The following is a 27,037-nucleotide window of genomic DNA, read 5'->3' on the forward strand; positions in this document are numbered from 1 at the left end:
TGGTCCAAAGCTGGATGAGTAAGCATGAGATAACTGTTCAAGAGGCAAACCCCTTTAGCAGCAATATTAATTCTGAATATTGCTCATTGGAAGTAAAAGAGGAAGTTGGGTGATGAACTGTAGAATCACAAAGTTGGCAGAGGGAGTAGGATGGGATGGATGCCACTGGAAGCAGCTGTTCAAATCCTGACAGTCAATTTTTGTCTTCTTTTCATCATTCCCATGAAAGTTTAAACCAAAACCACATGGTTAACTGACCGTAACTAAATACATGTACCATAACACAATGGAACGGTTTTGTCTAAACTCTCCCAAATCAGCTATATATAAGCAAACCTTGACAACAGCAAGGTTTTGGAAGACTTCAGGCCTCCCAGACTGTGTGGACAGTTGGCATATTTTCTCTGTTCAATCTGGATGCATGATATAAAAGCATGTTCATAAAAATATTGCTAGTATGCCTTGTCTTGTAGTTAACATGACACCCAGGACCAGGAGAAATGTCAACTTTCAACAACGTAGTAAATGTTGCAAAAACAGTAAGAAATGACATGCCCAAAGATGTTAATTTATTACTTTTACCTTTTCTTATTGGTGTGCTGCAGTTTAACAAAGTCACAATAGAGAGCATGAAATAGCTGGATTGTATAAAGGTTTTTAATAAATGGCCTGCATTTGTATAGCGCTTTACTCAGTCACTAACAACCCCAAAGCGCTTTACACTACATTCAGTCATTCACCCATTCACACACACATTCACACACTGGTGACGGCAAGCTACATTGTAGCCACAGCTGCCCTGGGGCGCACTGACAGAAGCGAGGCTGCCGGACACTGGTGCCACCGGGCCCTCTGATCACCACCAGATAGCCATAAACTCAGAAGATTTTAATTTATACCTTTTGTCATATACTTGGGCATTTAAATAGACAATATAAAAAGTTGCAGCTAATGTGCTTTTAGCCATGCTTTAATCTTTACTGTGTGTCAGAGTTTGTAAACTGAAGGGCCCATGGGCAACTTTTTTAACAAGCCTTTTTTTAGTTGAATGCAAAATTCAAAAACTAGGTCTAAATCTAAAAGGAAATCCAAATCCAGACATCAAAGAGAAATATCATGGACACTTTGACAAAGACTAAGAGGAAGAAGGGGCCTATTTATACACAGAAGGTAATGAGCAAAACAGAGACGGGTGGGGAAAATGGGACAGAGGTCCAGAAAATCAACACAATCATAAGGGGAAGAAGTAAAACTCAAGCCCAGACACAGGAGACATTAGTAAATTAACCCAAGCAAACTCAGAGACAAGTATAATGTTGCTGCCTGAGTTGGACTCAGTGACTCGGGAGACTGAGGAGACTTTTTTTATTAGATTTTAATAGCTTTTATTGCATTAAGTTCACTGGAAAAAGTAAGTGGACACAACTCTACATGAGAATGAAAGATCTAGAGAGAAACAGACTATAGAGAAGAGAGAGAAAAAGAGAAACAAACACCCCAAGCCATTCAGGACCATAACAACAAGATGACTCACACTGAACATTAAACATGGGAACAGAGGGAGGCTGGAATACTAATGAACAAAGCAGGAACTAAGAAAAAATTAAAAAATACATACAACAACACACAAATCTAAACTATAAATAATAAATATAAATAACTATAAATATAAAACTGAGATATATTTAATCAAGGATACAAAACTCAAAACAAATACAATTCTGAGAATCACAATTTCTTTATAATAAATAAATTAATTAATGGTAATGTCGCGATCATTGGTGATGTGAACATTGAACATTACAATAATATAGTAATATGGAGAGTGCTGATTTTTCAAATTTATATCTAAGATGTATGATGTTACATTTGTCATTCACTGTGCTCCAAATGTCTTGTCGTTGGATGAAAAAACTCTGTTGGACTGTGTATTGTGGCGAGCTCAGACAAGGGGGAGACAGAGGTGTTGTTTGGTCTTGCTTCCCCGTATTGCCAGGGAGCACAGCTGTTTATTTTCAACAGAAAAACACCGCCGCTAACCCAACTGCTCAGTGTAGCTCTAGCATAACAACAACAAAAAAGGGCGCTCTCTCACCCACACAGTCGCAGAGAGAGCGCGTCACATGGTAACCAAAGCAACATAACGCTACCACCTGAAACAACAGAACACAGCTGTTAAACGCAAAAGTATGATCAATAGTAAAATGTGTGATGGCTTTTTCCACAGCTTGCCATTCACAACTGGTACAAAGAATACAGTTACAGACTTAGTTCTAATGATAGAGGAAAGAGCACCTTTCTGATGAAAAAAGAAGGCACTAGTTCTCCTGTTTTTGGAATTGTAAAGCACTTTGTGTGCCTTGAAAAGCGCTATATAAATCCATTATTATTATTATTAAACTAGTTTTCAGCTAACAGCTGAAAACCAGCTGAAAACCCTGTATATCTCAGCATGTTATTCTGTATCTCCTTAAAAGAATCTAAGAAAAAATGACAAGGTCATCCCTGGCAATATACAAAGAAAGACCACCTAGTTTTTTGACAAATCACCTTCATATGGTTAAAAACTATATTCTATATTAGTCTCATAGTCCAGTTGGCAGGATAATTCTCAAAGAGATATTGGTTTAAAATTTATCTCAGCATGCTGTGCTGTGTGTCAACAACAAAAAGAAAAGAAAAACAAAGTGGAAAACAGAAGAAGAAATGGCAGGTCTTATTGTACAAAATGTTTATGGAAAACTCCAAAGAATCAACACAGTCTATTTTAGAGGCATGGAGGAATGATTTGCAAATGGATGTATCTGATGATAACTGGTATAAATCGTGCTCCTTGGCCCAGAATCAGACAATCTAAACTATTTCAATATAAATGGTGCACAAGACAGTATATTACCCCCTTAAAATTGCATCATTTTATCCCAAACATCCCCGACACCTGTACTAAGTGTGGAGTGGATAGGGGCTCTTTGTTTTATTGCATATGTGAGTGCTCACATGTGAAAGTGTTTTGGGAAAAGGTAATAAATGTGTTAAGCCAAATCATTGGTGATGTGATTCCACTTGATCCCAAACTATGTATTTTAAATGTATACCTGAATAATTTTGTACCTGCTGCAAACATTAGAGCTCTGTTAACGATCGAACTTTTGGAAGCCAATTGATGTATTGCTAAGTGCTGGAAAGATCAAAAAATATGTGGACTATCTCATTGGCTCAACGGACATATATACTAACACTGGGAGAAATAACTTGTGCATTAAGAAACAAACTGGACAAGTTTGGAGGTTTTGGGCCATATGGTCAAGATTCTACAACTTGAAAACTTGAAAACTTGTTAAAACCAATAAATAAATGAGTAAAAGAAAGAAAGAAAGAAAGAAAGAAAGAAAGAAATGAGAAAAAAGGCAGGTCTAAAAAGTATCTATTCCAGATGAACAGTTTCTAAAAGTCATGTCCTTAAGAAATAGTTGGGAAAAATCCTACAAAGACCTAAAAAAGGACATGTGAAATGCAGCTGGCCTTTCGTTGATTCAGCTACTGTTTACTGAAACCTCACCAGAAATGGCCTCAGTGAAAGGGTGGCTGTCAACAAGCCATTCTTAACTATGGGAAATGAGGAGAAAAGGCTATGATATGCCAAATTAGAACACAAGAACTGGACTGAAAATTTGTGACAATGGATGATAAGGACTGATTAATCCACATTTTATTTTTTTTATTTCAAGTCATTATCTTTATGATTTTCCTCATGCTGTGCATTTTCCATTATTATACCTCTCTGACCTGTCTTCCCCATGTGATGTTTGTGTAATGAATGTATGGTCGGAAGGGTGAGATGGCGCTGGCAAGGCTGGCAGCCTTAACCCAATTTCCCTCGAGATGAATAAAGTATTATCAATCAATAAATCAATCAATCAATCTTTAGAGAAGTTCAGTAGAGTGTCTACAGCCATATTTAAAACATGGTAGAGGTTCTGCTATGATTTGAGGTTGCATTTCAGTTAGTGTTGCAGATCTTATCAAAAATGGAGTAGCATCACAGTTTAAATCATTGAGCTATACTGTCTAAAATGTGTCTGAATGGCTTGATTTGTTAGCATGACAGTGATCCCAAACACACTGCCAATGCAATAAAAGTAAACCTGAATAGTAAAACACACACTGACTGGAACACTATCAGTCATGAGCCCAGACCTCAACATTATTTTTCAATACCATCTGGACACTGTCTGATTGGCAGCGGCTTCATTTTTCAGCATTACAGTGATCCCGAAGCCAGTGCCAAAGCAGTAAAAGCAAACCTGAATAGAACAAAAACACAATGGAACACTACGAGTCATGGATTGGCCTCCCCAGAGCCTGGACCTCAACATTAAAACACTGTGGGATCATCTTGAGAGAGAACAAAAAGCAACCAACATCCATAGAAGAGTTTTGAATGCCCGTCAAGAAGCCTGGAGAGTTATTTCTGAAGGTTACTTAAATAAATTATTAGAAATCTTGCCTAAGAAATCTCAGACTTTTAAGCTTGTTAGAATTGCACACACTCTGTTTATGCCTTACATACTGTAGTTCCACAAGTGTTTGCACAAGTTTTTCCATAAGTCACTGCATTCATTTCCCTTGCAAAGTATTTGGAAGTGAGGGTGGGTTAAGAGTTTTGCACAGTAGTGTAAATGATCTGAAGCTAACACTTCAGCTAATCCCAGTACAACCCAACTGTTAGTAATTTCTCACTATTTTAAGGGATTTTTTTGGCCAGCCACCAAGAAACATGAGCAGATCATCAATGCTACGGAGATGAAGATGCTCAGGTGGATGGTGGGCTTAACCCGCCTGGATCATGTGATGAATGAAGGAGTTGCCCCAATGAAAAGAAAATGAGGGAAGTGCGCCTAGAGTGGTATGGACGTGCACAGAAAATACAGTGTCAAGAACAGCCCTCCAACTCGACACTGGAGGCCGCTCACCTCAAAGAAGACTGAAAAAGCAGTGGATGGACGTCATCATTGAAGACATGCGCTCAGTGGATCTCACCCCAGAGGACACCCAAGACCAAATGGAGAAGACAGAGCCACGCAGCGTACTCCATGCTGGGAAGATGCTAAGAAGAGAGTAAGGTGTTTTTTTTATTAGTAAAGAAGACAGTTCTTTTCTATCTTTTTTTTTATTGTTTGTTTGTTTGTTTGTTTGTTTGATTGATTGATTGATTGATTGATTGATTGATTGATTGATTGATTGTACTGTTTCATTTTAACTTAAAATGTGACGATATCCTCATATACCACTTGGTATCAAACTCTAAATACACAAAAAGTGATGATATTTGTTTTTCCTGAATATACGCATTAAATAAATACATCCCTACAGAATATTTGTATTCTGTAGCGCAAGTGGAAAACTGTTATATGTAGCAAGGCAAAAACAAATAATCCTGTTCATAATCTCATATCATATATGTGAGCTACTGAAGGCCTATAAGCATAACTGCAACAAAGTAAAATTCTGGTATTATCATAAAGATGTTTAGTGCATTAATTGCTTATGTATGTATGTTATACAAGAAATTAAGGACAAAATATGGGGGCAAATTGCATCTCTGTTACATTGAGATGGTCTTCTTAGTGTTTTGAACAAATATGTTAAAATGTTAGTATTCGCTTTTATACGCAGATATTTTTGCTTTGTAGCACACATAGGAGGGGTTATTATCCAAATCTTTTGTTGCCTTTTATATGGCTTCTGAGACCTATAGCTTTTTAGACTATGTGTTATTCAACGTTTACACAGAGGTAATGAGCATGTGCAAATGTGTATGTGATCAGTGTTTTAAAATGTCTGGCCTGTCATTGTCCTGTAAAATCACTTAATGCAGTGACTGTGTAGAAACACTGAAATATTTTGAAATATATTGGGAAGCAACAAGTGCAAAGATTGCAAAAGGACTGTCACTATACCTAAGAGTATTTGTATTCGGTGTGTATCCTAAAGATTAAAGTTATAACAGAAATGAACAAACGTTTATAAACCTCAGTTTTGTAACTGCCAAGAGGGTAACGGCATTATTTGGAAGGAAAACTTAGAAATCAGCTGCTTCACACTGGATAAGACATGCAATATCAAACATTTTACTAGAAAGAATGAAATATATTTAAAGACAAACAAAAACATCTGAAATGGTCTGAGGGCCCCAACTTCAAAGATCTGGATCTGACGCAAAGTCAGACAGAATAACTGTTTAAACCATGCAGTGTTTGGATTATTCTTTCTTTTGAACTAATACAAATAATATTTTTATGCTAATTTTCATTTCTTTATTTTCATGTACTTGCATGAATTTCAAGAGAAGAGTGTGGATTCCTATTTTTCAGTTGACAGGAGCAATTTGTTGTTCATTTGCTCTTTTTTATTTACAGCTTATTTTCAGATTTGTTTCAATCCATAAAATATTGTTGAAAACAGTTTCAAGTGATACAACTCTGGATTAATTTTCATATAATGACTGAAAACTTTTTCAGTATTTTAGGTTGTAGTTTTGGTGTCCTAGAGAAGGAAAAATACTCAAATTCTCCTGTTTGAAGTCAGTGTCTTTTTTAAGGTCTTTAGCAGCATTTTCACATTTGCTCTAAGGTAGAGCGGATATGAAAATGCTGCAAAAGCATTCATACTCTAAGGTTTTCATACTCTAAGGTAATTCATCCAAGGTTCTGCGAAAGACCTGGTCTGTGCCAAACAACCAGTTATTCTTCAGATTTTAGATAGGGGTTCCTACCAGGTTGTCATGGGACGAAAGATGGCCACACCCTGGACAGGTTGCTAGTCTGTGGAGGGCAAACACAGAGAGACAAACAGCCATTCACGGCTCTATGGCCAGTTTAGAAGTGCCAGACTCAGAAGGAAGCTGGGTGACCCAGAGAGAACCCATCAGAACCCCTGGAAACAGGGCAAAACAAACCTTTTGTTTTTAATCGTTTTTACTTTATTAATAAATAAATAAATATTTTAAAGATATTTGATGCCGATGCAAAGTTCAGTAAGAAGGTCTACCAACATCAGTAGCTAGTGATGAATCATTACAAATAGTTCCGCTGAACTTGTTCTAGATATTTCCCGGTGAATACAAATAAGGTAGGTCAGATCTTTCTATGACGCCACAGTGGACAGGTAAAGGGGATCATAGAAAGGGATCTGACCCAGCTGGTGTGTGTAAACACAACGCGTATAACGTCTCCCGCTGAGTGGATTGCAACAGAGCTCAGATGAGCTGGGCGCATGCAGACCATCAGGCTACATTCTTAGTCCGGGACTAATTTTTAGTCCTGTACTTCGGTATATGTAAACAGCACCGCCCCGATGGTTGCTTGTTTTAAGCGTGGAACGATCCGCCGGGCTCGATTGACACTGTCTGATCTGCTGCTGCGGATTGCTCAGAATAACAAGGCTGCTCGCTAATTCCCGTCTATCGGGGCTTTCGCCGAAACACCGAGAGAGTAGGGTCCAAAAAAAGCCAACAAGGCAGGCAAGAACGCCGCGCCGCCGCTGTCTGCACCCAAGAATGGCTTCAGGAGACCTTTACGAGGTAGGATAAAAACATGTCTAAGGAAAATCCTCTGTAATATTGACGAATAATGGAATTAGGAAGTAAAGGGAAGGGCGTCGCGTATGCAAAAAGCGGTGTCCTAAGCCCTTTAACAGGCGAAACTAACCCGTTTTCAAGCTTGGCAAAGACAAGATTGCCTAATTTAAGCTTATACTTTATGTCGCTTTTGATATACTTTGTCATAATTCTTCACGACTGTAGTAAATGGATAAGATGTAATTTACGGGCTGAACTCCTCAGTCTGTCGCCGAGTTGAAAGTCGTGGTAAAGTGACAGCAGCGCTGAGCGAACGGGCATGGTGAATAGCTACAGACGGAGTGATGGTTCTGAAGGTGCACATACGTGCCAAAAGATATTTTGTCATCACAGCCTCGACAGCGGCGTTAGTGTCACAGGCTGTTTGGCAGACAGAATCAGACACCGGTTTATTTTTGTCAAACGGCGTACGCAACTCGGTGCGAGCTTCTTTCATGGTTGATGCGTGATTTTTGTGAAATTGTGACTCTCGTAGTTATGGGCTTAAAAGTTGCCCGAATGGGTGACAGGAAGGTCACGCTGCCCCCGTGCGCAACATCACTCTGGGAGTGTGTGGGGCCCCGGCGGGGGGGCGTTCAGAAATTGCACAAAGGCTGGCTCCCTCATCAGTTTTGTCAAATCTGACACATGCTGTCATTAGCTTTTGTCACTCTGGTGTGGTGTCTCGTGTTTGAGCTCATGGTAGAGACACAGATGGGTCTCCCAAGGACAAACAAGTGTACTTATTTAAAGTAATGTACAAAGTTTAAACATGTCACAAAGTCCATCTGAGGAAAAGCTTGGGCATCCACTGAGTGTTTTTAAGTAGATAACATTATCAGCTCACAACACTGCCAAATAATGCATGATGAGTGAAGCTGGATGTCAGCGAAAATACAATAGACTGAATAAGTGAGTGGCATTTATTGCATTTCCCCAAATAGTTAGAACCACTGACTTTAATATTCAGTAAATGAATGCTCTTTGTCTCAGAAACACATTCAAACTAAAGTAAGATAACACAAGGTTGCCAAAAAGAGAACACATTGGGTTACGTTTTACACTTGATCTTTACACCACCACCCCTCCACTCTCTTACTACTGCTACTATTATTTAGTTTGTTTAAAAAAAAATTTTACTTAATTGCTCCATTTTTTAAGCATAAAGTTTGGCCTCCTCTACCGAAAAATCCAAGGTCCACTACTGACGATGTGTCCCAAATTTTAAAAATTTAGATCAGATCTCTAATCCCTAAACCTAACCAGGGAAAATGACAGGCTAGCTTGGGTAAAAGAACGAAAGTTGAGGCTCACAAAGATGTGTGCTGCTAAAGTTTCTGGGCTGCTTTCCTCATAAGCCATCCCTCAAGATTTTCTCCATTAAAAGCAATGCGTTGTCCGGGATTGTAACATCTAGTGCTTTACTGAATCATTACATTGGTGTCATGCATACATGAACTACCACTGAGCTATGAAAGCTACTTTCAAGACATTATGCAGTAATTACTGTTGATGTGTGGGGAAAATCCGTCAGCATGCTGTTCACTTGTAACTGTGTGAGTGTACCCTTACACAGGTGAAGTTATTCTGAGCAATTCTGTACTTTTGTTTTGAAGTTTGACTCTTGACACCTCTTCTTGTTCTAAGCGGGCTGTTGCCTTTATGTGAAACCTGCCTCACGTGGCAGCCTGTACTATAAACCTCATTGCTCATTGCTGAGCAGGTTTTTGCTAACAATAATCTGTCTTTGAGTCATTTCTCTGCTAAAATGACTACAGCTGCATCTGATGCCACAGTTGCCAACTGCCACAGTTAAACTGTATTTAACTGGAGAAGCTGACCAGTGTTTACCTGTGCTGCATACCTTTTAGTTTAAAAATGACCATGGAAAAGGGTTGTTTGACATTGCTGCAAGAGTTAATTAACTCTTGCAAATTTAATTCAGTAATAAGTTTTGCGGCCTGTTACCTGATCCATGATAAATTAAACATGATAAATTGAATGTCAGTTCCTCTCACACTCAGTTCCTTCTTCCATTGTACTTGGAGCTTGGTACCCAATCTCGGGTGGGAGTGATGATATCTACCCCCTGACCTGTCGTCCTGGCTCCACCTTGCCGTAGCATGTGTGTTGTATTTCGTCAACCTCTAGCTGTGAGAGCAGTCCCTTCTTCCGAATGTTGTTTCACCGTCAGTAGTGGGTATCGAAGATTCCATAGGTCCCTCATCCTATTTATGTAACCCGTCCGCTGGGGTTACTTGCGTAGTAGCATTCCAACAGCGCCCTATTTTCGTCTCTTGTCCTCTGATGGCTTCTCGTTCCAGTAGCCCACTTCTTATCAGGGAGCCCTGGTTCCTTAGTACCTGACGAGGACCTTGTTAATGCGGGCGACGTCTGAGCCAGTATGGCTTCATATTTATCTGTTTTGCTCATGTCTGCGATGGGCTTGGTTAGCATAGTGGGTCTAGCCTAGGACCCTTACTGGATACACACACCCCAGTTGGGAATCGAACTTGCGACTCCCGCTCTTACCACTACGCTATCCAGCTGCTTAATGGTAATAACAAGATCTGGGCTATCAACACCTAGGCCCTGCCTGTGATCAGGTACCCTGCTGGGATAATAAGATGGCCAAAGGATGAGATGGAAGCCACAGACATCAAGACCAGGAAGCTCCTGACCATGCATCAAGGGTTTCACTCCAAGTCCAGCACCCTGAGGCTGTCTGCTAAGGGGAAGGAAGGAGGCCGGGGACTGGTGCGCATCAGTACCACAGTCCAGGATGAGACCACAAACATCTATGACTACATGAGGAAGATGGCCCCAACCGACCGCATGCTCAGTGAATACCTCAGGCAGCAGAAATCCAAGAAAGAGGAGGAACCATCATGGAAGGAAAAGCCCCTGCACGGTATGTACCACCGGCAGATAGAGGAAGTGGCTGACATCCAGAAGTCCTACCTGTGGCTGGACCAGGCTGGACTGAAAGACAGCACAGAGGCACTAATCACAGCAGCACAGGAACAAGCTCTGAGCACAAGATCCATAGAGGCTGTGTAATCCAGCACATAACAGCAGGATGCAAGATGCTAGCAGGCAGGGCATACATGGAACACCATAACGAAGTGGTGGGCATAGTATACAGAAACATCTGTGCAGAGTAGGGCTGTTCGATATAACGATGTATATCGGATGACGATATAAAAACGTCTATCGTTTCATTTTATGCTATCGTTTGTTTCGTGGTGTCGCAAAATAAACAGTTTACAGCAATATTTTTTCATCCTTTTGATGGTCACTGTAGTGGCTACATTAATTTCTCCTTTCTCTTATATTTAATATAACCACACTACTGACGGACAAGCACCTGTTTTATGCGTTGTGGTTAGCAACAACGACGGTAACACCATCGCGTGTCCGCTTGTTTATGTTTCACATAAACCTTTCACAATAAAGCTCAAGATCCTGTTGAGACTTTTCAAAATAAACTGAATCACGTGAAAGAGCAGATTATTTACGGAGAGTAGTAGAAGTAGTAGTAGAGGTAAAAAAGAGCTGCCAGGTGCGAAAAAATAAACCTTAGACTCAAACGTTAGAACAGGCTTTTCCCCGCAGCACGCCGTGTAATAAATACTCACAAAGAAAACGGTGGCCGTTACAACTTATGTCTAAAAATGTATAGTTTCATGCATCGGTTAAAACACTCGACTCCAGGTACACTACGCGCAGCTGGAAACACTTCCCGCAAGTCGAGCTGCCCGAGATTCACATAATTTACAGAAAATGTTACATTTTTGTGATTTATATCGTTATCGGGACGATAGAATTCTTATATCGGGATATGAGATTTTGGTCATATCACACAGCCCTAGTGCAGCCTGGAAGCTAGTGGAAATGGTGGATGGAAAAAAACAAAGGGGACACCCCTCCCCATATAATACAAATGATTATTATTAACTGAAATGACAAAAGTGGCACACTTATGGAAGAGTTTAGGGTAGAGTCACTCGTGCATCTAAGGGTTAAGAAAACCTCTTCAAAACATCTAGCCCATTTAAGAACACTGTCAAGTAGGTAGGTGTATGATTGTCACAGTCTACAATCAAGAGGATCTTTCATGAATTTAAAGAGGGTTTACGACAAGATGCAAAGCATTGATTACATTCAAGAACAAGAAGGCCAGATAAGACTTGGCCAGAAAACATCTTAAAGAGCCTGCACAGTTCTGTAAAAGCAATCTTTCAACAGATGAAACCAAGATTGATTAGTACCGGAATGATGGGAAGAGTAAAATATAAACAAGGAAAGTGAAAAAGTTCATCGTATGAAGAATGCCACATCATCTGTCAAATGTTGTGGAGGCAATAATATGGCATGGAAATCTATTGCTGGCAGTTTCTAATGATGACGTGACTGCTTATAAAAGCAGCAGGATGACTTCAAAAGTGTTCAGGACTGTACTCTCTGCTTAGATTCTGTCAAATGCTGCAAAACCGATTTGACAGTGCTTCACAGTGCAAATAGATTATGACCCAAAACATACGGAAAAGCAACTCAAGAATTTCTCAAGGCAAAGAAATAGGATATCCTTCGATGACAAAGTTAGAAACCTGATCTAAACTCATTAAAGCATGCCTTTCAGTTATTGATGACATAACTGAAGGCAACCCAAAACTAGCAGGTGCAGGCTTGCAGTAAAGGCTAAAGGATCCCGGAGAAATGAGCATTTGGGATGGCACGTGGTTCTGAAACACTTCAAGCAAGTATTAAAAACAACTCAAACTTCAAATTCGTGCGTAGTCACTATAAATCAACTTTGTAGGGAAAGGAGTATTAAAATGGCTGCACTTCCTAAACACCTAATGCAACATTTCTCTCAAAGGCTTTAAATAAAACCTTTAAACAATCAAATCATTGATTTAAAATCTGCTGTGGGGGTGTAGAGAGGCAAAAATACAAAAATGTGTAATTGTCCAAAAACTTATGGGCTGTGCATTGCATTCTATTTAGCATGCTCATTAGTATTTAATTTCATGATGAAAACAAAAGCAAGGTGATCACAGGCAGCATTGTTTTTCACATTTATAAAGAAAGGCACCAAGTCTTGATACTTTTATTTGAAGAGGAACACCTTAAGGTTTCTCATAGGTTTCTGTTGGAATGTTTGGAAACCCGTGTTTTTATCTTCTGCTGTGCAAAGTTCTCTAGCTAGAAAATAAATTTTTAAAAACATGTTGAGGAGTCAATGAGATGGAATCTGTGCCAAAAGGCATTGGAGTAAATATGTAGTCATGTCCAAGAGTAAGTGAGAGAGGCTGAGACCAGTGCTGTATATTAAAATTTAGTACTTCAGTGGTATCATTTGACGTTGGGGGAAAAAGTTAAATATTTGACCTGTAATTATGTGGCTGGATTCAATATTTGGTCTGTAATGCTTTCTCTGGAGGGTGTTTCTTAAATTTCACTTATCTATTGAATCCCTTCTTTAGTTCTCAGTAAACCAGATCATCGTTTTCCTTCTTAGTTGAAAATAGTTATTGGTGAGTTGTGTTGAGTGCGCGCACACACACACACACACACACACACACACACACACACACACACACACACACACACACACACACACACACACACACACACACACACACGCCGCTTTGTTTGGTACACTTGCTTAACTGCTTGTTAATGCAAATATCTAAAATATCTAGTCTGCCAATAGCATGGCAGCAACATGCATTTAGGAAGGTAGATATGATAAATTCTGCTCTGGTCTCAAACCAAACATCAAAATGTGGATGAAAGGTCATTTAAGTGTTTTTGAATGTGGCTTGGTTGTTGGTGCCAGATGGGTTGTCTGAGTATTTCAAAAACTGCTGAGCTGCTGGGATTTTTCCATACAAGCATCTTCAGTGTTTACAGGGAATGGTGCAAAAGAGAGAAAGCATCCAGTGAGTGGCAGTTCTCTGGGTGAAAATGCCTCGTTGATGTCGGAGGTCAGAATACAGTAGCCAGTCTGCTTCGAGTTGAGGGGAATTAAAAAGTAACACAACCCAAGGCATGCAGACGAGTGTCTTGGAATGTACAAAACACAACCTTGAACACACAAAGCCCTCAAATCATCAAAGACTTAAAGTTGTTGAAGTTGTCAGGGCACCCAGACAGAAATATGAATTAGCTGAGAATGGCAAATGACCAATAACTTATACACAGATAACTTTATTTTTTATTTTTATTTTTTGCCTGTCCTGTATGACAATGTAGCAATCAGAATTATTGTCTGAAGGCCAAGAAAATGCCCAACAATTTACTTTCCCAAGTGGACCTTTTGCCAAACTGCTCCACTTGATTTTCATAGTTTATTCGATCTTTATTATTTATTTTTATTTTAAGTTATTACAGTCAGAAAGGACAGGACTCGGGGATGGGAAAGAGAAATAAAAAGAACAGAGAAGTTGGGAAGAGAGTTAAGAGAAGGAGAGGGAAAGACAAATGGAGGAGGAGAGAGATAGAGAGAAAAGACACTAAAAATCTGCTTCACTACCTGCTGAGACAAAAAACAAGCAAAAAGAAAACAGCACAGAAGGGAAACTATAGCAACAACCAACATAAGCATAGATATCTGTAAATAATAAATACTGAATCTTACTGAGCAGCACACAAGACCGACAATGCATGATATGTTTAGAGGCAGCAGCCAACCAAGCTAACCTGGAAAGAGCTGAGGAGAGCTCTAGACGGGGGGGGGGGTCACCCAGCAGCCATGGTGCAGAAGCTACAGGGGGCTGCGGCAACGTGCCTGCAGGCTCGGCCATCAGACAGCTGTGCCAGAGTGGACCGAGCCCCGGGCCCAGAGGCTGAGCCAGGCCGCGCCAAGCAGCCACTGGGAGTGAGCCAGTAGATACCTGAGCGCTCAGCCCCGGACACCAAGAACCACCAGTGCACTGACGGCTGAGGGCTTCAGCCACTGGCAGGGAGTGTAGTGGGGGGGAATAGGCCTCCACACCTGGGGGGTGCCTGAGATGTTCCCAGAGAGGTGAAGTCTAAGACCTGTCCTGACACATATTCATAGACATAGACATAGAGAAACTGGCACACACAGACACAAGCATGCATTTCCACCCTCATGCACACATATACGAATATTCAGCACTCGTCCAACGTGGAGACAAGCAGAAATGAACACTGTATGCACACCCTCACTCCCCAAACATACTCTATAACCCAGGTCCAGGTACCATCACCCCCAGAGGGGCAATTCGCCCCCAGACCCAGGAGATGTTGCCCTTTTCCCTGGGGTGGAGACAAGCAGACCGCCCCGGTCCTGCAACAGCAGTGAGGCCCAGCATCCCAGACCCCGATGGCGAACAGAGAACGGGGGGTGTGAAGATCGCATAACTCTCTCCGCCCGCTCATATGTGGTGTTGCTGCGTGCTGTTCTAAAGTGCATTTAAAGCACGGGAAGGGCATGGTGCTTCCTGCCCGAACGCAGTAGGTGTCAGCACGGCCCCTCCCGAGAACCCTCAATGTCTACATGTATTTAAAATTGAGAGGTGGGCACCGGCACCAGAGGTGAGGTTGAATACACAGACTGTATTCAACCTGGACGCCGTATAGTGTGCCCACCCCCACGGCCCTGTATGTATCTGCTATGAGAATATTAGTAATGTGGATGTCTAGGTTGTGAAATAAAATTGAGGCACAGGTGGCCAAAAGGGGACAGAGGAGGAATGTCTCCCCTGCACCTCAGTGATGCACCTGTACACCAAGGCCCTGCATCTGTGGGGGTGTGATGGAGTGGGAAGAGGGAGGCAGTTGGGGGGGGGGCTCAGCTCAGCTCAGCTCAGCTCAGATAACTTATTTTTGATTGACTAAACAGCACGCTGATGACGGGTGTGGTTGGCAGCATCATAATTTTGAATTATTGGATAGTCTGTCTGTCACATTTTCACATGAATAGATAATGGTGGTTAAAGGTCAAAGTTACTGTGGTCTAGCATCCATTACATTAAAGCATTTTTTAATGCTTTCCACATCTGCAATTCTTTTAGGGTCCGCTTGGGTCTCAGTGATGTAAATTTCGTCATCAGATATGAAGGACCACATAAGAAGGGGTGCACATAAGTGGTCCGCAGGTGCGCATACACTGTCAAAATAAAAAATGCGCACCAGATAAGAAATTGCAACACGCGTTTGCATACATAAGATTTTCTGGAGGAGGACAGACATTTGTTTAGAACTCTTAAAGATGTCAAAGAGCAAGCTCCTTTAAGCAATTACGTTGGTGTTCCTCCACCTCCAAAGAAATGTCAGAAGGAGTCCGAACCGCAAAAGAAGCGCCTATTCTCGGAAAAGTGGTTGCAGGAGGTTAGCTGGCTTCAAACAAATGATGAATGCACGGAGATTTGGTGCAGAATATGCCGTGAAAATCCCACTCTAGCGGACAAAAACAGTACCTTTTATATGTACGCAAACGCGCGTTGCATCTTCTTATCTGGTGCGCGTCTTTTATTTTGACAGCGCATGCGCACCTGCGGATCACTTACGTGCACCCCTGCACATAAGCATGTGCCTGCCATTTTTTTGTGACCATGCTGATTCGTCCGTGGAGATTTTGCATTAAAATGCATTAACTACACATGTCCCTAGGCTGTGGATTTCGAAGAATTAGAACCGGAATGCCTACACGGCTGTTGGGTCTTCAGTTGTCCGTAACATAGTATAATCCAGGCTTAAGTGAATACAATACTGTGCAAAAATCTTGAGCCATGCTTCATGTCTTTATAGCTTGATGAGAAATAACTGCCACAATTTATTTAAAGTGGTGCAAAAATACATGAATATACAATACATAAAGCAAAAAGCTTTATACATAGCCTGAACTCTCTTAGACAGCTTTTTTTTTTTTTGTAATTTCATTATGTAGTCTTTGGTAATAATTCTCCAGGCTTCTTGAGGAACGTTCAGCAGATGTTTACTCCCTTTTGTTCTCTGTCGAGCTGATCCCATAATATTTTGTTGTTGAGCTCCAGGCTCTGACTGGTAATGTTCCATTGTGTTTTTGTTTTAGCCAGGTTTGCTTTTTACATTACACCATTAAAACAGAAGTTTTTATGTCTGAATTGGAACCCAGCATAGAAATAGAAGTCAAAGAATGTGACACAAGCTTGTGTGTGTGTGTAAGCTTTTACTATCATGGGTTTGACATCATTGTTATGCAATACACAATGCAGAAAAACCATGCCATTGATTAAAAGATAAACCTACGATTCCAATGGACTGGAGAATTTGAAACTTGCTCTCGCCTACAAATGTTCTCAATTCCCAGTACTAGTCAAAGATCAGTGTGACTTTCCAAAAGACATTTATGTCCATAGCTCACAAATCTTTAATAGTAGGAAATAATAGTTTTTTTGTTTTGTTTTTTAAATTAAGGATGTATTCACAGGATTAAAGCAAAAGCATATTTTATCATTAGCATTAATTCATCCAACGGCCAGAAACAACAGGAAGGTGCTTAGATTTTTGTAAGAAGCGCAGACTTTAAAGCTAACATAAGAGGAGTCATGGGTAACTTAAAAAAAACTCATAAGAAGTTGTATAATCTTACATCTGTTGATAATTTTGATGAATCAATAATTTAAGATGTTAATCTCTCCACATACGCACTGTATCAAGAGGATTAGCATGCTCCCCAAAGACCAGTGCAGCAGAATATAGTCTTACAGAGTTGGTGAAGGAAAAAATTGTAGACTTGTAGAGCTGGATTTCCCAAGAAAACGACGTTGTGCTAATACGCAGTGTGGATTTTGTTACATTTGTGCCTGCAACCTGTCTGCATTCAGTGTTTGAATAACTCAGATTATTATGCAGTCAAGTGCTGGACTGAGATCGTGCCTCTGCAAGTGAAGGAAAATGTTCAGCAGTGGAAACTCTAGTTCAGCTTGGTTTTTCTGTGATACAAATGCTGTTGCAGACCCAGCATGCCTGATATGTGAGGTGTGATGGTCCTCTGCCTCAGCTAGGCCTGCTGCATGTTTCCTGCTGTTTGCTCCTCTGTGTTGCCCTGTTGCAGGTTCCTGCTAGCTGGAGTTCATTTCCTCTGGAGCACTGAAGAACCAGCTGTCTCAGTCTTGCTGCCTCTCTATACAGCCATGCCATTTGTTTGGTTCTCCTCAGCCTAATTATTTTAAGCTTTCCACTACACAACACCATATAACCTAATATTCAAATTCATCCAAATGCAAATACACTAACAACACCACAGGTCTGATAAAGTTAATTATGGTTTCTCTTTCAGTGAATACATTGGTCAATTTTGGCTAAAGTTGTATTTCTCCTGTTACTTGTTCTGGCTCATGAGTTGTGTCGAATCCTGGATGCAACTGATTGCAGTTGTTTTGGTTTGTGACTTGTAGAATAGTAAAGTCCATTATCTGCTTTGTGTGCTCGAGAATATAGTCGAAATAGCATATTTTGTTTAGGCACCATTGGAGGAGGCGGCTTCAGTAATGGAATACATGCAATTTCAGGTGGGCCGTTGCTATGTTGGAGTGAGAACTGTCTTTCAGCAAGCTGATGACATGAACTTTGGTAATCCATGCATCTTTTGAAAGAAACGGAACTCTTGTCACGTTAGTTTTTCATCTACAGAAGAAGAAGCACTTACATTGACATGGATGGTAAAATATTTTGAAGTTTATGTCAATTCTGGTGTGCCAGTGGTGGTAGAACTGCTTTATTAGCTAAAATCTATCACTTTTGTTTTTATAAATGGTTCATTGATTATTCGGCTAGTTTTTGTTTTGTTTTGTTTTGTTTTGTTACACCTGTTGAAAAGTCAGAAGTAATGTTAGACTGGCATTGAAAACATTCCGTCTCCTATTGTATTTCGTTTGAGATCAGTCTGTTGTTATGACTCCATTCTTATGGAGAGGCGTGTGATGGCTTACTGCCTTGGCTGGGCCTGCTGTATGGAACCTGGTGTTTCTCCCTCAGTATTTCCTTGCAGGTTCCTCCTAGGTGGAGTTGATCAATTCAATTGGGAGTACCTGACCAGTCTTACTGGAGTATTTAAGACCTGCCTTTCTTGCTCTCCATCCACCCAGTATCATGCTATTTGTTTGGGTTAAACCTGGTAATCTTAGATTTTACATTACACAACACCATACGTGTTTTACACTCAGTATTCTTCCAACTGTTGACACACCTCATAAAGTTAATGATGTTTTATGCCCCTTTTAGTCAATACATTTCTAAATATTGGTTAAAGTTGTGTTGTGTCACACCTCATGAGCCAGAGTATGATGGTGGTTAGAAATCCACTCTAACCACTGTCACTATCTGTCGTCTCTTTATGGTTACAGCTGTAACCATAAAGAATTTTCACATTGTATACCTGTGTTGACATCCTTCACAGACCTTTGTATATGCTTGTTCCCACTTGTTAAGTCTGAGATGATGCTGAAAATGAAATTGGCAGTTGAGGGAGGACGTGCCCACCTCCACTCTCCCAGCTCATATTTAAATACTAATTGTTACGAAACCTCTCTGGTGTATGCTACTTAGCCCTCTGTCTACCTCCTCCACTTTTATATTTTTCTCTGCATGTGATTCAGTTACATTTCTAAGTGCACCATTATGTTGGACTGTAAGCGTTTAACTCGCATGCATGTTCTAGCAACCACCTTAAAGCTCACCTGTCAAAAGGCTGTTTACACCTCTAAATGATGGTTTCAGAGTATGGTTAAGGTCACAGCTGGACTTTCTAATTATCTGTTTCTTGGTAAACATACAATAACAGATTTCAGGTCCACTGTAATTTCTGTTTAAGTGAATATTCAAAAATATCACTGCACGAAAATCTGAAAATCTTTTTTAAAGGGCTTGGTTTTCACTGGTTTTATGTGTGGGTGAAAGGGCAAAATGCATAAAAAAAGCTACATCTACAAAAGTACCCATGTAATCCTTGATGTAGCTTAAATATTTTTATTAAATATTTTTACACCTAAAGCTTAATTCAATATAGAGTCCAGAGGTTGGACAAAAACTAGAAATGCAGCCGAGACAAATCATGTTATTTTATTTATTTTAGGTTAAAAAGCCAATGTAGAGATGATCTGAAATGGTTGACTTAACATTACTTGCTGGTCAGTATTGGCAATAAAAGCCAATCAGTGTCATTAATTTTTTAACGATGTGCTGGTAATGAGCAGCAAGAGAATCTGATTGAGAAAGCAAGGAATACTGAATGTTCATACAGCAGGGATGTCAGTCACAAGGTGCTCTCACCCTAGTGGAGACTATATACCCACTAGGGATGGCTATAAGTCAAGAGGGGGTAAAGTAGGTCATCTTCTAATCGGAAGGTTGATGGTTTGATCCCTGGTTGTTCCACTTTCCAGTCTGAATGTCTTAGAATTCTTCGGCCAGATCTTGAACCCTGAGTTGTTCTCTGATGTGTTCATCAAATTATGAATGTGTGTGAATTTAAGATAGAAAGCACTTAGGTATAGAAACAAATGCTTGTGTGAATGAATGAGTGAGGCATCTTTTATGTAAGAGTTTTGAGTGAACTGTGATAATGTTGGGATGGCGCCCTTTTGCCTTCAAGACTGCCTTATTTCTGTGTGGCATAGATTCAACAAGTTGCTGAAAATACCTCACATCTCCTGTTCTCACCACATCCCAAAGGTGTTCTGCTGGATTGAGATCTGGTGACTAAGGAGGCCGTTTCAGTCTAGTGAATTCATTGTCATGTTTAAGAAACCAGTTTAGATTATTTCAGCTGTGTAACATGGGACATTATCCTGCTGGGACCAGTCATCCAAAGATAAATGCACTGTGATCATAAAGAGATGAGCATGGTTAGCAGCAATGCTCAGGTAGGCTGAGATTTACATGATGCTCATTTGGTACTAAGGGCACTAAAGTGTTAAGAAAATATAAATATCCCCAGTACCATGCATGTCATCTAGTAATAAGGAGTTTAGTGCTTTGATCCTTGAATGGTACAGTATGCAGAATACAGTAAGCACTTGGGTGAAGAAAAAAGTGCTTGTACAAATGTGTTTGAATGGGTGAATGAAGCAAGTTTTATGAAATTTGAGCTTTGGTTGCTCAAGTAGAGTTTAATAGCACAATATAAAAACCAGTCCATTTACATTTACCATTAAATTTTGGTCAGCCAGGGGGAATTATTGACTCAGTTTCCTGTTCTTGGCTGACAGGAGTGGCATTCAGTGTGGTCCAGTGTGGTATTCTGCTGCTTTAGCACACCTCAAGGTTTAACGTGTGATGTTTTCAGCATACCTTGGTTGTAACAAGTTGTTTTTGGGTTACCCTTCTGTTGGCTCAAAGTAGTCTGGCCATTCTCCTCTGACTTCTGGCATCAACAAGGTATTTCACCCAGTGAGCTGCCTATCACTCGATATTTTCTCTTTTTTTGTGTATGGGAAAATGCCAGTAAATCAGCAGTTTCTAAAAGATTCAAACCACTTATCTGATGCCAACAACCAATGCAATAAGTCACTTAAATCACCTTTCATCCTCATTCTGATTCTGGGTTTGAACTTAAGCAGGTCTTCTTGATCATGTCTGCATGCCTAAATGCATTGAATTGCTGCCATTGCAGATATTTCCATTAACAACCATTTAAACAGGTGCAGCTAACAAACTGATTGGTAAGTATAATTTACATAATGAACCGAATGTTGTATTCAGTAACACATGATCTAGTGATTGAGACCATAAACTCATCAGGAAAGTGTTTACTCAGGCCAAAGTTCATTTTCCTATCGACCTCTATACAACTAGACTCCCATTTTGCGGCCAGAGGAGTTGCCCACTGCTGGTTAATAACTGTTACATTTTTTACATTACCACATACAGGATATTGCGTTTTTGTTTTTTGTTTTTTGATAAATGCTATTTTGGGGGGAGTCTCACCAAAGAAATATACAAAGTCACTAAATCTAGTGACGGTATTGTAAAGCTGGGAACATTAAGAAGCAATGCAAACCAGCCACCTTTTCTCCTTGATTTTATGGGCTTAGAACTTCATCACATTGCTAAAGCTTGTGATGAAGCTTTAGCAAATCCTAACCAGTTACTACTCCAAACCAGTAGTGACTGGTTAGGAAGGTTTAAAAAAAACTGTCATTAGAAGTTTTCAGTTAAAGCCATTTCCAGAGTTTGATCTTTCTTTTAATTAAATTTGTAACATCCAGTGACCACAGGGTTCACAAAGCAAAGGAGAGAATGTGATACTGAAGCTAAATGATGCTTTAAAATCAGACAAAGGCTATAAAAATATGTCTCTAGCTTGCAGTTTTCTATTATTCAATTCAATTTAATTCAATTTTATTTATATAGCGGCAAATCACAACAACAGTCACCGCAAGGTGCTTTATATTGTAAGGTAGACCCTCCAATAATACATACAGAGAAAAACCCAACAATCAAATGACCCCCTATGAGCAAGCACTTTGGCGACAGTATGAAGGAAAAACTCCCGTTTACAAGGAAGAAACCTCCAGCAGAACCAGGGTCGGGGAGGGGTGGCCATCTGCTGCGACCGGTTGGGGTGAGAGAAGGAAGACAGAAGACAGAGATTAATAACAAGTACGATTTAATGCAGAGAGGTCTATTAACACACAGTGAGTGAAAAAGGTGACTGAAAAGGAAAAACTCAATGCATCATGGGAATCCCCCAGCAGCCTATGCCTATTGCAGCATAACTAAGGGAGGATTCAGGGTCACCTGGTCCAGCCCTAACTATATGCTTTAGCAAAAAGTAAAGCTTTAAGCCTAATCTTAAAAGTAGAGATAGTGTCTGTCTCCCGAATCAAAACTGGAAACTTTTCAGTTTCCATAGAAGAGGGGCCTGAAAACTGAAGGCTCTCCCTCTCATTCTACTTTTAAATACTCTAGGAACAACAAGTAAGACTGCAGTGCGAGAGCGAAGTACCCTAATAGGGTGATATGGTACTACAAGGTCATTAAGATAAGATGGGGCCTGATTATTTAAGACCTTGTATGTGAGGAGCAGGATTTTGAATTCAATTCTGGATTTAACAGGAAGCCAATGAAGGGAAGCCAAAACAGGAGAAATATGCTCTCTCTTTCTAGTCCCTGTCAGGACTCTTGCTGCAACATTTTGGATTAGCTGAAGGCTTTTCATGGAGTTTTTAGGACTTCCTGATAATAATGAATTACAGTAGTCCAGCCTAGAAGTAATAAATGCGCGGACTAGTTTTTCAGTGTCACTCTGAGACAGGATATTTCTAACTTTAGAGATGTTGTGCAAATGGAAGAAAGCAGTCTTACATATTTGTTTAATATGTGCATTGAAGAACATATCCTGGTCAAAAATGACTCCAAGGTTCCTCACAGTGTTACTGGAGGCCAAGGTAATGCCATCCAGAGTAAGAATCTGGTTAGATACTAGGGGTGGTGGGAAAAATCGATACTGTGTAGTATCGTGATTTTTTTTTTTTTTTGCTAATAATGTATCGATACAGGGACAGCAGAAATCGATATTTTGTTACAAAAAAGTTTTTGTGGACTGGAACATGCTTCAGAGCTGTTGATCAGCTCCTTTTTCTGAGCAAGAATCCTGACACTGTCCAAATGTGTTTAACTTTTTTTATGGCAGCAATAAACATGACAGTTTATTTATTTTAATTTAAGACATGTTTTATTTTAATTAAGTTTAAAACTTTTTTTATTTAATGTAAAATTATATTTTGTTTTAATTTACTTTCAAATTCTTCAGTTGCTGAAGGGGCTGCATAGTTTTCACAAATTGCATAGTTCAGAATAGCTATAATTGTACCAGACGGTTGCATTCAGTTAAGTTGGACTAGACTGTAATACAAACCGTTCAGTTTGTCAACAATATAACTGACTGAAATGAAAGACTGAGTGTGAGACTTTGTTATTAGATAAAATGAATATTGATAAAGTTTACCTTTATGTACAGAATCTGAATATCGCAAAATATTTTTAAAAATTGCAATAATATCGTATCGTGCGTTAAGTATTGTGATAATATCGTATCGTGGGATGTATGGTGATTCCCACCTCTATTAGATACCATATTTCTAAGCTTTTCAGGGCCGAGTACAATAACCTCAGTTTTATCTGAATTAAGAAGCAGAAAGTTAGCGGCCATCCAGGTCTTTATGTCTTTAAGACATTCCTGCAGTTTAACTAATTGGTGTGTGTTATCTGGCTTCATAGATAGATAGAGCTGGGTGTCATCAGCATAGCAGTGACAGTATATGCTATGTCTTCTGATGATACTGCCTAAGGTAAGCATGTATAATGTAAATAGAATTGGTCCTAGCACTGAACCCTGTGGAACACCATAACTAACCTCAGAGTGTGAAGAAGACTCTCCATTTACATGAACGAATTGGAGTCTATTAGATAGATATGATACAAACCACTGCAGTGCAGTACCTGTAATACCTACAGCATGTTCTAATCGCTCTAATAGAATATTATGGTTGACAGTATCGAACGCTGCTCTGAGGTCTAGCAGGACAAGCACAGAGATGAGTCCACTGTCAGAGGCCATAAGAAGATCATTTGGAACCTTTACTAAAGCAGTTTCTGTGCTTTGATGAGCTCTGAAACCTAACTGAAACTCTTCAAATAAGCCATTCCTCTGCAGATGATCTGTTAGCTGTTTAACAACTTCAATGATTTTTGAAATGAAAGGAAGGTTGGAGATTAGCCTATAATTAGCTAAGACAGCTGGGTCTAGAGATGGCTTTTTGAGTAAAGGTTTAACTACAGCCAGCTTGAAGACCTGTGGTACATAGCCGATTATTAGAGATAAATTGATCATATTTAAGATTGAAGCATTAATTAATGGCATGACTTCTTTGAGCAGTTTTGTGGGAATGGGGTCTAAAAGACACATTGATGGTTTGGAGGAAGTAATTATTGAAGTTAACTCATGTAATTTGGCATGTAATTTGGAAAGGGGAGCTAAGGAGAACTGTGGATATAAAAACAAGATCTGGAGGGCAAAGACAGTTCAGATAAAGCTTCATGTCTGCTTGGAGGAAACCCCTTCCAACCTTTCTAATATTCTAATATTCCCCATAGTTGTGCATCTATTTACCTTGTATGCATTTAAAGCCATTTTCAGAATCTGAACTGTAGAGAGTGTATCTGTTCCTTTCCTTTTTAGAAATCAAGAAAATATAAAATTTGACAAATGTGCCTCGTTTTTGGATTATATTTACGGCTTGTGGCTATGGTTTGAATATATTTCACAACATATGGTGCAATGGCAACACAAGATGTGCATATGTATTGTACATAATCAGGTCATATCAAACTTTCAATGCCATAATAGTGTTTATGGGATTGAAAAGCTTTTAGAAGGCTAAATGTATTCTACTAAATAGGAGACTACAGTGAATTGTCTTTTGATCTCTGGCTTTTTGTTTCCGTGTGTAAAAGTTCTTGGGCAACATACCGAACCTTAAAATTGGGGTTTCGGGTTAAGCACTATGGGTGGTTAGTAAGATGAGAAAAAACACACATACAGTCTATTTGTAGTGGTCAGAAGTTTGGGCTTTTAATGATTCCTTTGAATGTTTTTTTCCAGCGTCCAACATACATCTTGAATTACTTTAAAAAACAAGAACTTGGTACACAAGTTGGAATTTATTTTTATTCCACACAGGGTCTAAATGATACACATGGGCTCAAATGTGTATATATACACCTCATCTAATAATTTTGATTCATTGTCCTGTTGGAGCTCCCAGTGTCCAAGTTTGAACCCCCGTTTTAGCATGAAGTTGAAGAATTTCTAACTAGTCTTCCTCCTTTATTATTCCATCCACTTGGGCAATGTATCAGTACCACTGACACCAAAATAGCCTGAACATGATGCTACCACTACCGTGCTTAACAGTTGTTACAGTGTTCTTAGCTCTAAAAGCGTCAACTTTAGCAGTTCAAAAATAACCTTTGAGCCATTTGGCCACAATGACACTCTTTATCTTTTTCGTCCATCAAATTTTCACCCAGAAGGCATTTGTCATATTCATGTGGGCAGCTGCAAATTGCAGTCAGTGATTCTTTCTTTGTTGGCAAACTCACTTTACTGTGAACAGTGATGGTGGTGTTCCTGCAGTTTCCAGTTTATGGCAGGCTTGACAGTTGGTAGTTCCTGGGTTGTTCCTGAGCATCATAACCAATTTCCTCTTATCTGAGGGTGAGAGTTTGGGCTTTTTTTCCAGACCTTGGCAAAGTGGTAACACATCCGAATAACTTTTACTTAAGTTCAGTTGTTTGAATCACTGATCCGCTTTCTAATTGATCAGAGTATTTGTCAGTCTGGAGAACGCTGTCAAACAACACATAAGATAATGTTTTTGCTGATAAAGAGAAACTAGGAGTTGCAGTTAATGTTAAGGTAATATTTATTTATATAACAGACTTAAAACAATGGAGTTCACTAAATTGTTTTACATTGAAAATATATAAGTATTCATTAAAACAGAGCAGAATCCACAACATTAAAATAAAATAAAAGCAGAACATGCAATGCAATCTTCTAAAATTATGTCACACTGCAGCCAAATGCCAAGGAGAATAACTGGCTTTTTAATAAAGCTTAATTGCCTGTAACGTCTAGCACTGCTGATGAGAGGTTAGATTTGTAGGTTTGCTGCTGCTGCTGCAAAAGCACAGTCATCTCTGTTTTTTTTTTAATCTAGTTTTAAGAGCTTGTGTAAAAACAACTGGTTAGTTGAGAGAGCTCTTAAAGGTGAATGAATGTGAAGCAGCTCAGATAGATACAAAGGGGCCAGTCCATTTAAAAGTTTTAAAAGTGAGCAATAAAATCTTAAATTCAATTCTAAAAAAGACAGGGAGGCAATGAAGCATGAAAGGACTGGGTAATATGTTCATTCTTTTCACCCCTCATCCGTAAAAGGCTGATGGGGTGCTGTTGTTACCCTGCAGGGCAGGCGGACAGGAGTGTGGACCACCCAACTTTGTGAACATGCTAACTCAAGGAAAATGATACACTTATGGTATCTATTAAAACCCCCGGAGCGTCACGATTCCTGGAATATTACTTCTGAATCCTTTGTCTTTCTGTGATGAATATCAATATGAAAAATTGAGTTTTGGAATCAGTTTTATTCCTGCTATTTTTTTGTTTTGGCTCCAATCTTATTTCATTTTTACCCCATGGCCATAAAAGGCTGATCAGGTATTGTCACTCTGCTGGGTGGGCGGGTCTAACTTTCCTTAAGACTTTGGAAATTGATCCTCATCCAGGACTTAATGTAACAAAGGCGGGTTAAGCAGAGGCTCTCATGGATCTCAGCTGTTCAATCGTTTAATCAATCTTCATCACTAACAAGACGTTCCTAGTCCTTGGCCTTG

At 39.7% G+C, this 27,037-nt stretch overlaps 1 protein-coding gene across 1 annotated transcript in view; it reads left to right on the forward strand.

The window, feature by feature from the left end:
• Positions 1-7,206: 7,206 nt before the first annotated feature.
• Positions 7,207-27,037, forward strand: part of LOC120721043 (chromodomain Y-like protein 2) — a 44,335-nt gene continuing 24,504 nt past the window's right edge. Inside the window, exon 1 of the mRNA XM_040011045.1 lies at positions 7,207-7,582. Coding sequence (XP_039866979.1) covers positions 7,559-7,582 — 24 coding nt within the window. The 5' untranslated portion in view covers positions 7,207-7,558. The remainder of the gene's footprint in view (positions 7,583-27,037) is intronic.

Source organism: Simochromis diagramma, unplaced genomic scaffold (genome assembly GCF_900408965.1).
Source record: "Simochromis diagramma unplaced genomic scaffold, fSimDia1.1 OVJJ01000603.1, whole genome shotgun sequence".
Taxonomy (NCBI): domain Eukaryota; kingdom Metazoa; phylum Chordata; class Actinopteri; order Cichliformes; family Cichlidae; genus Simochromis; species Simochromis diagramma.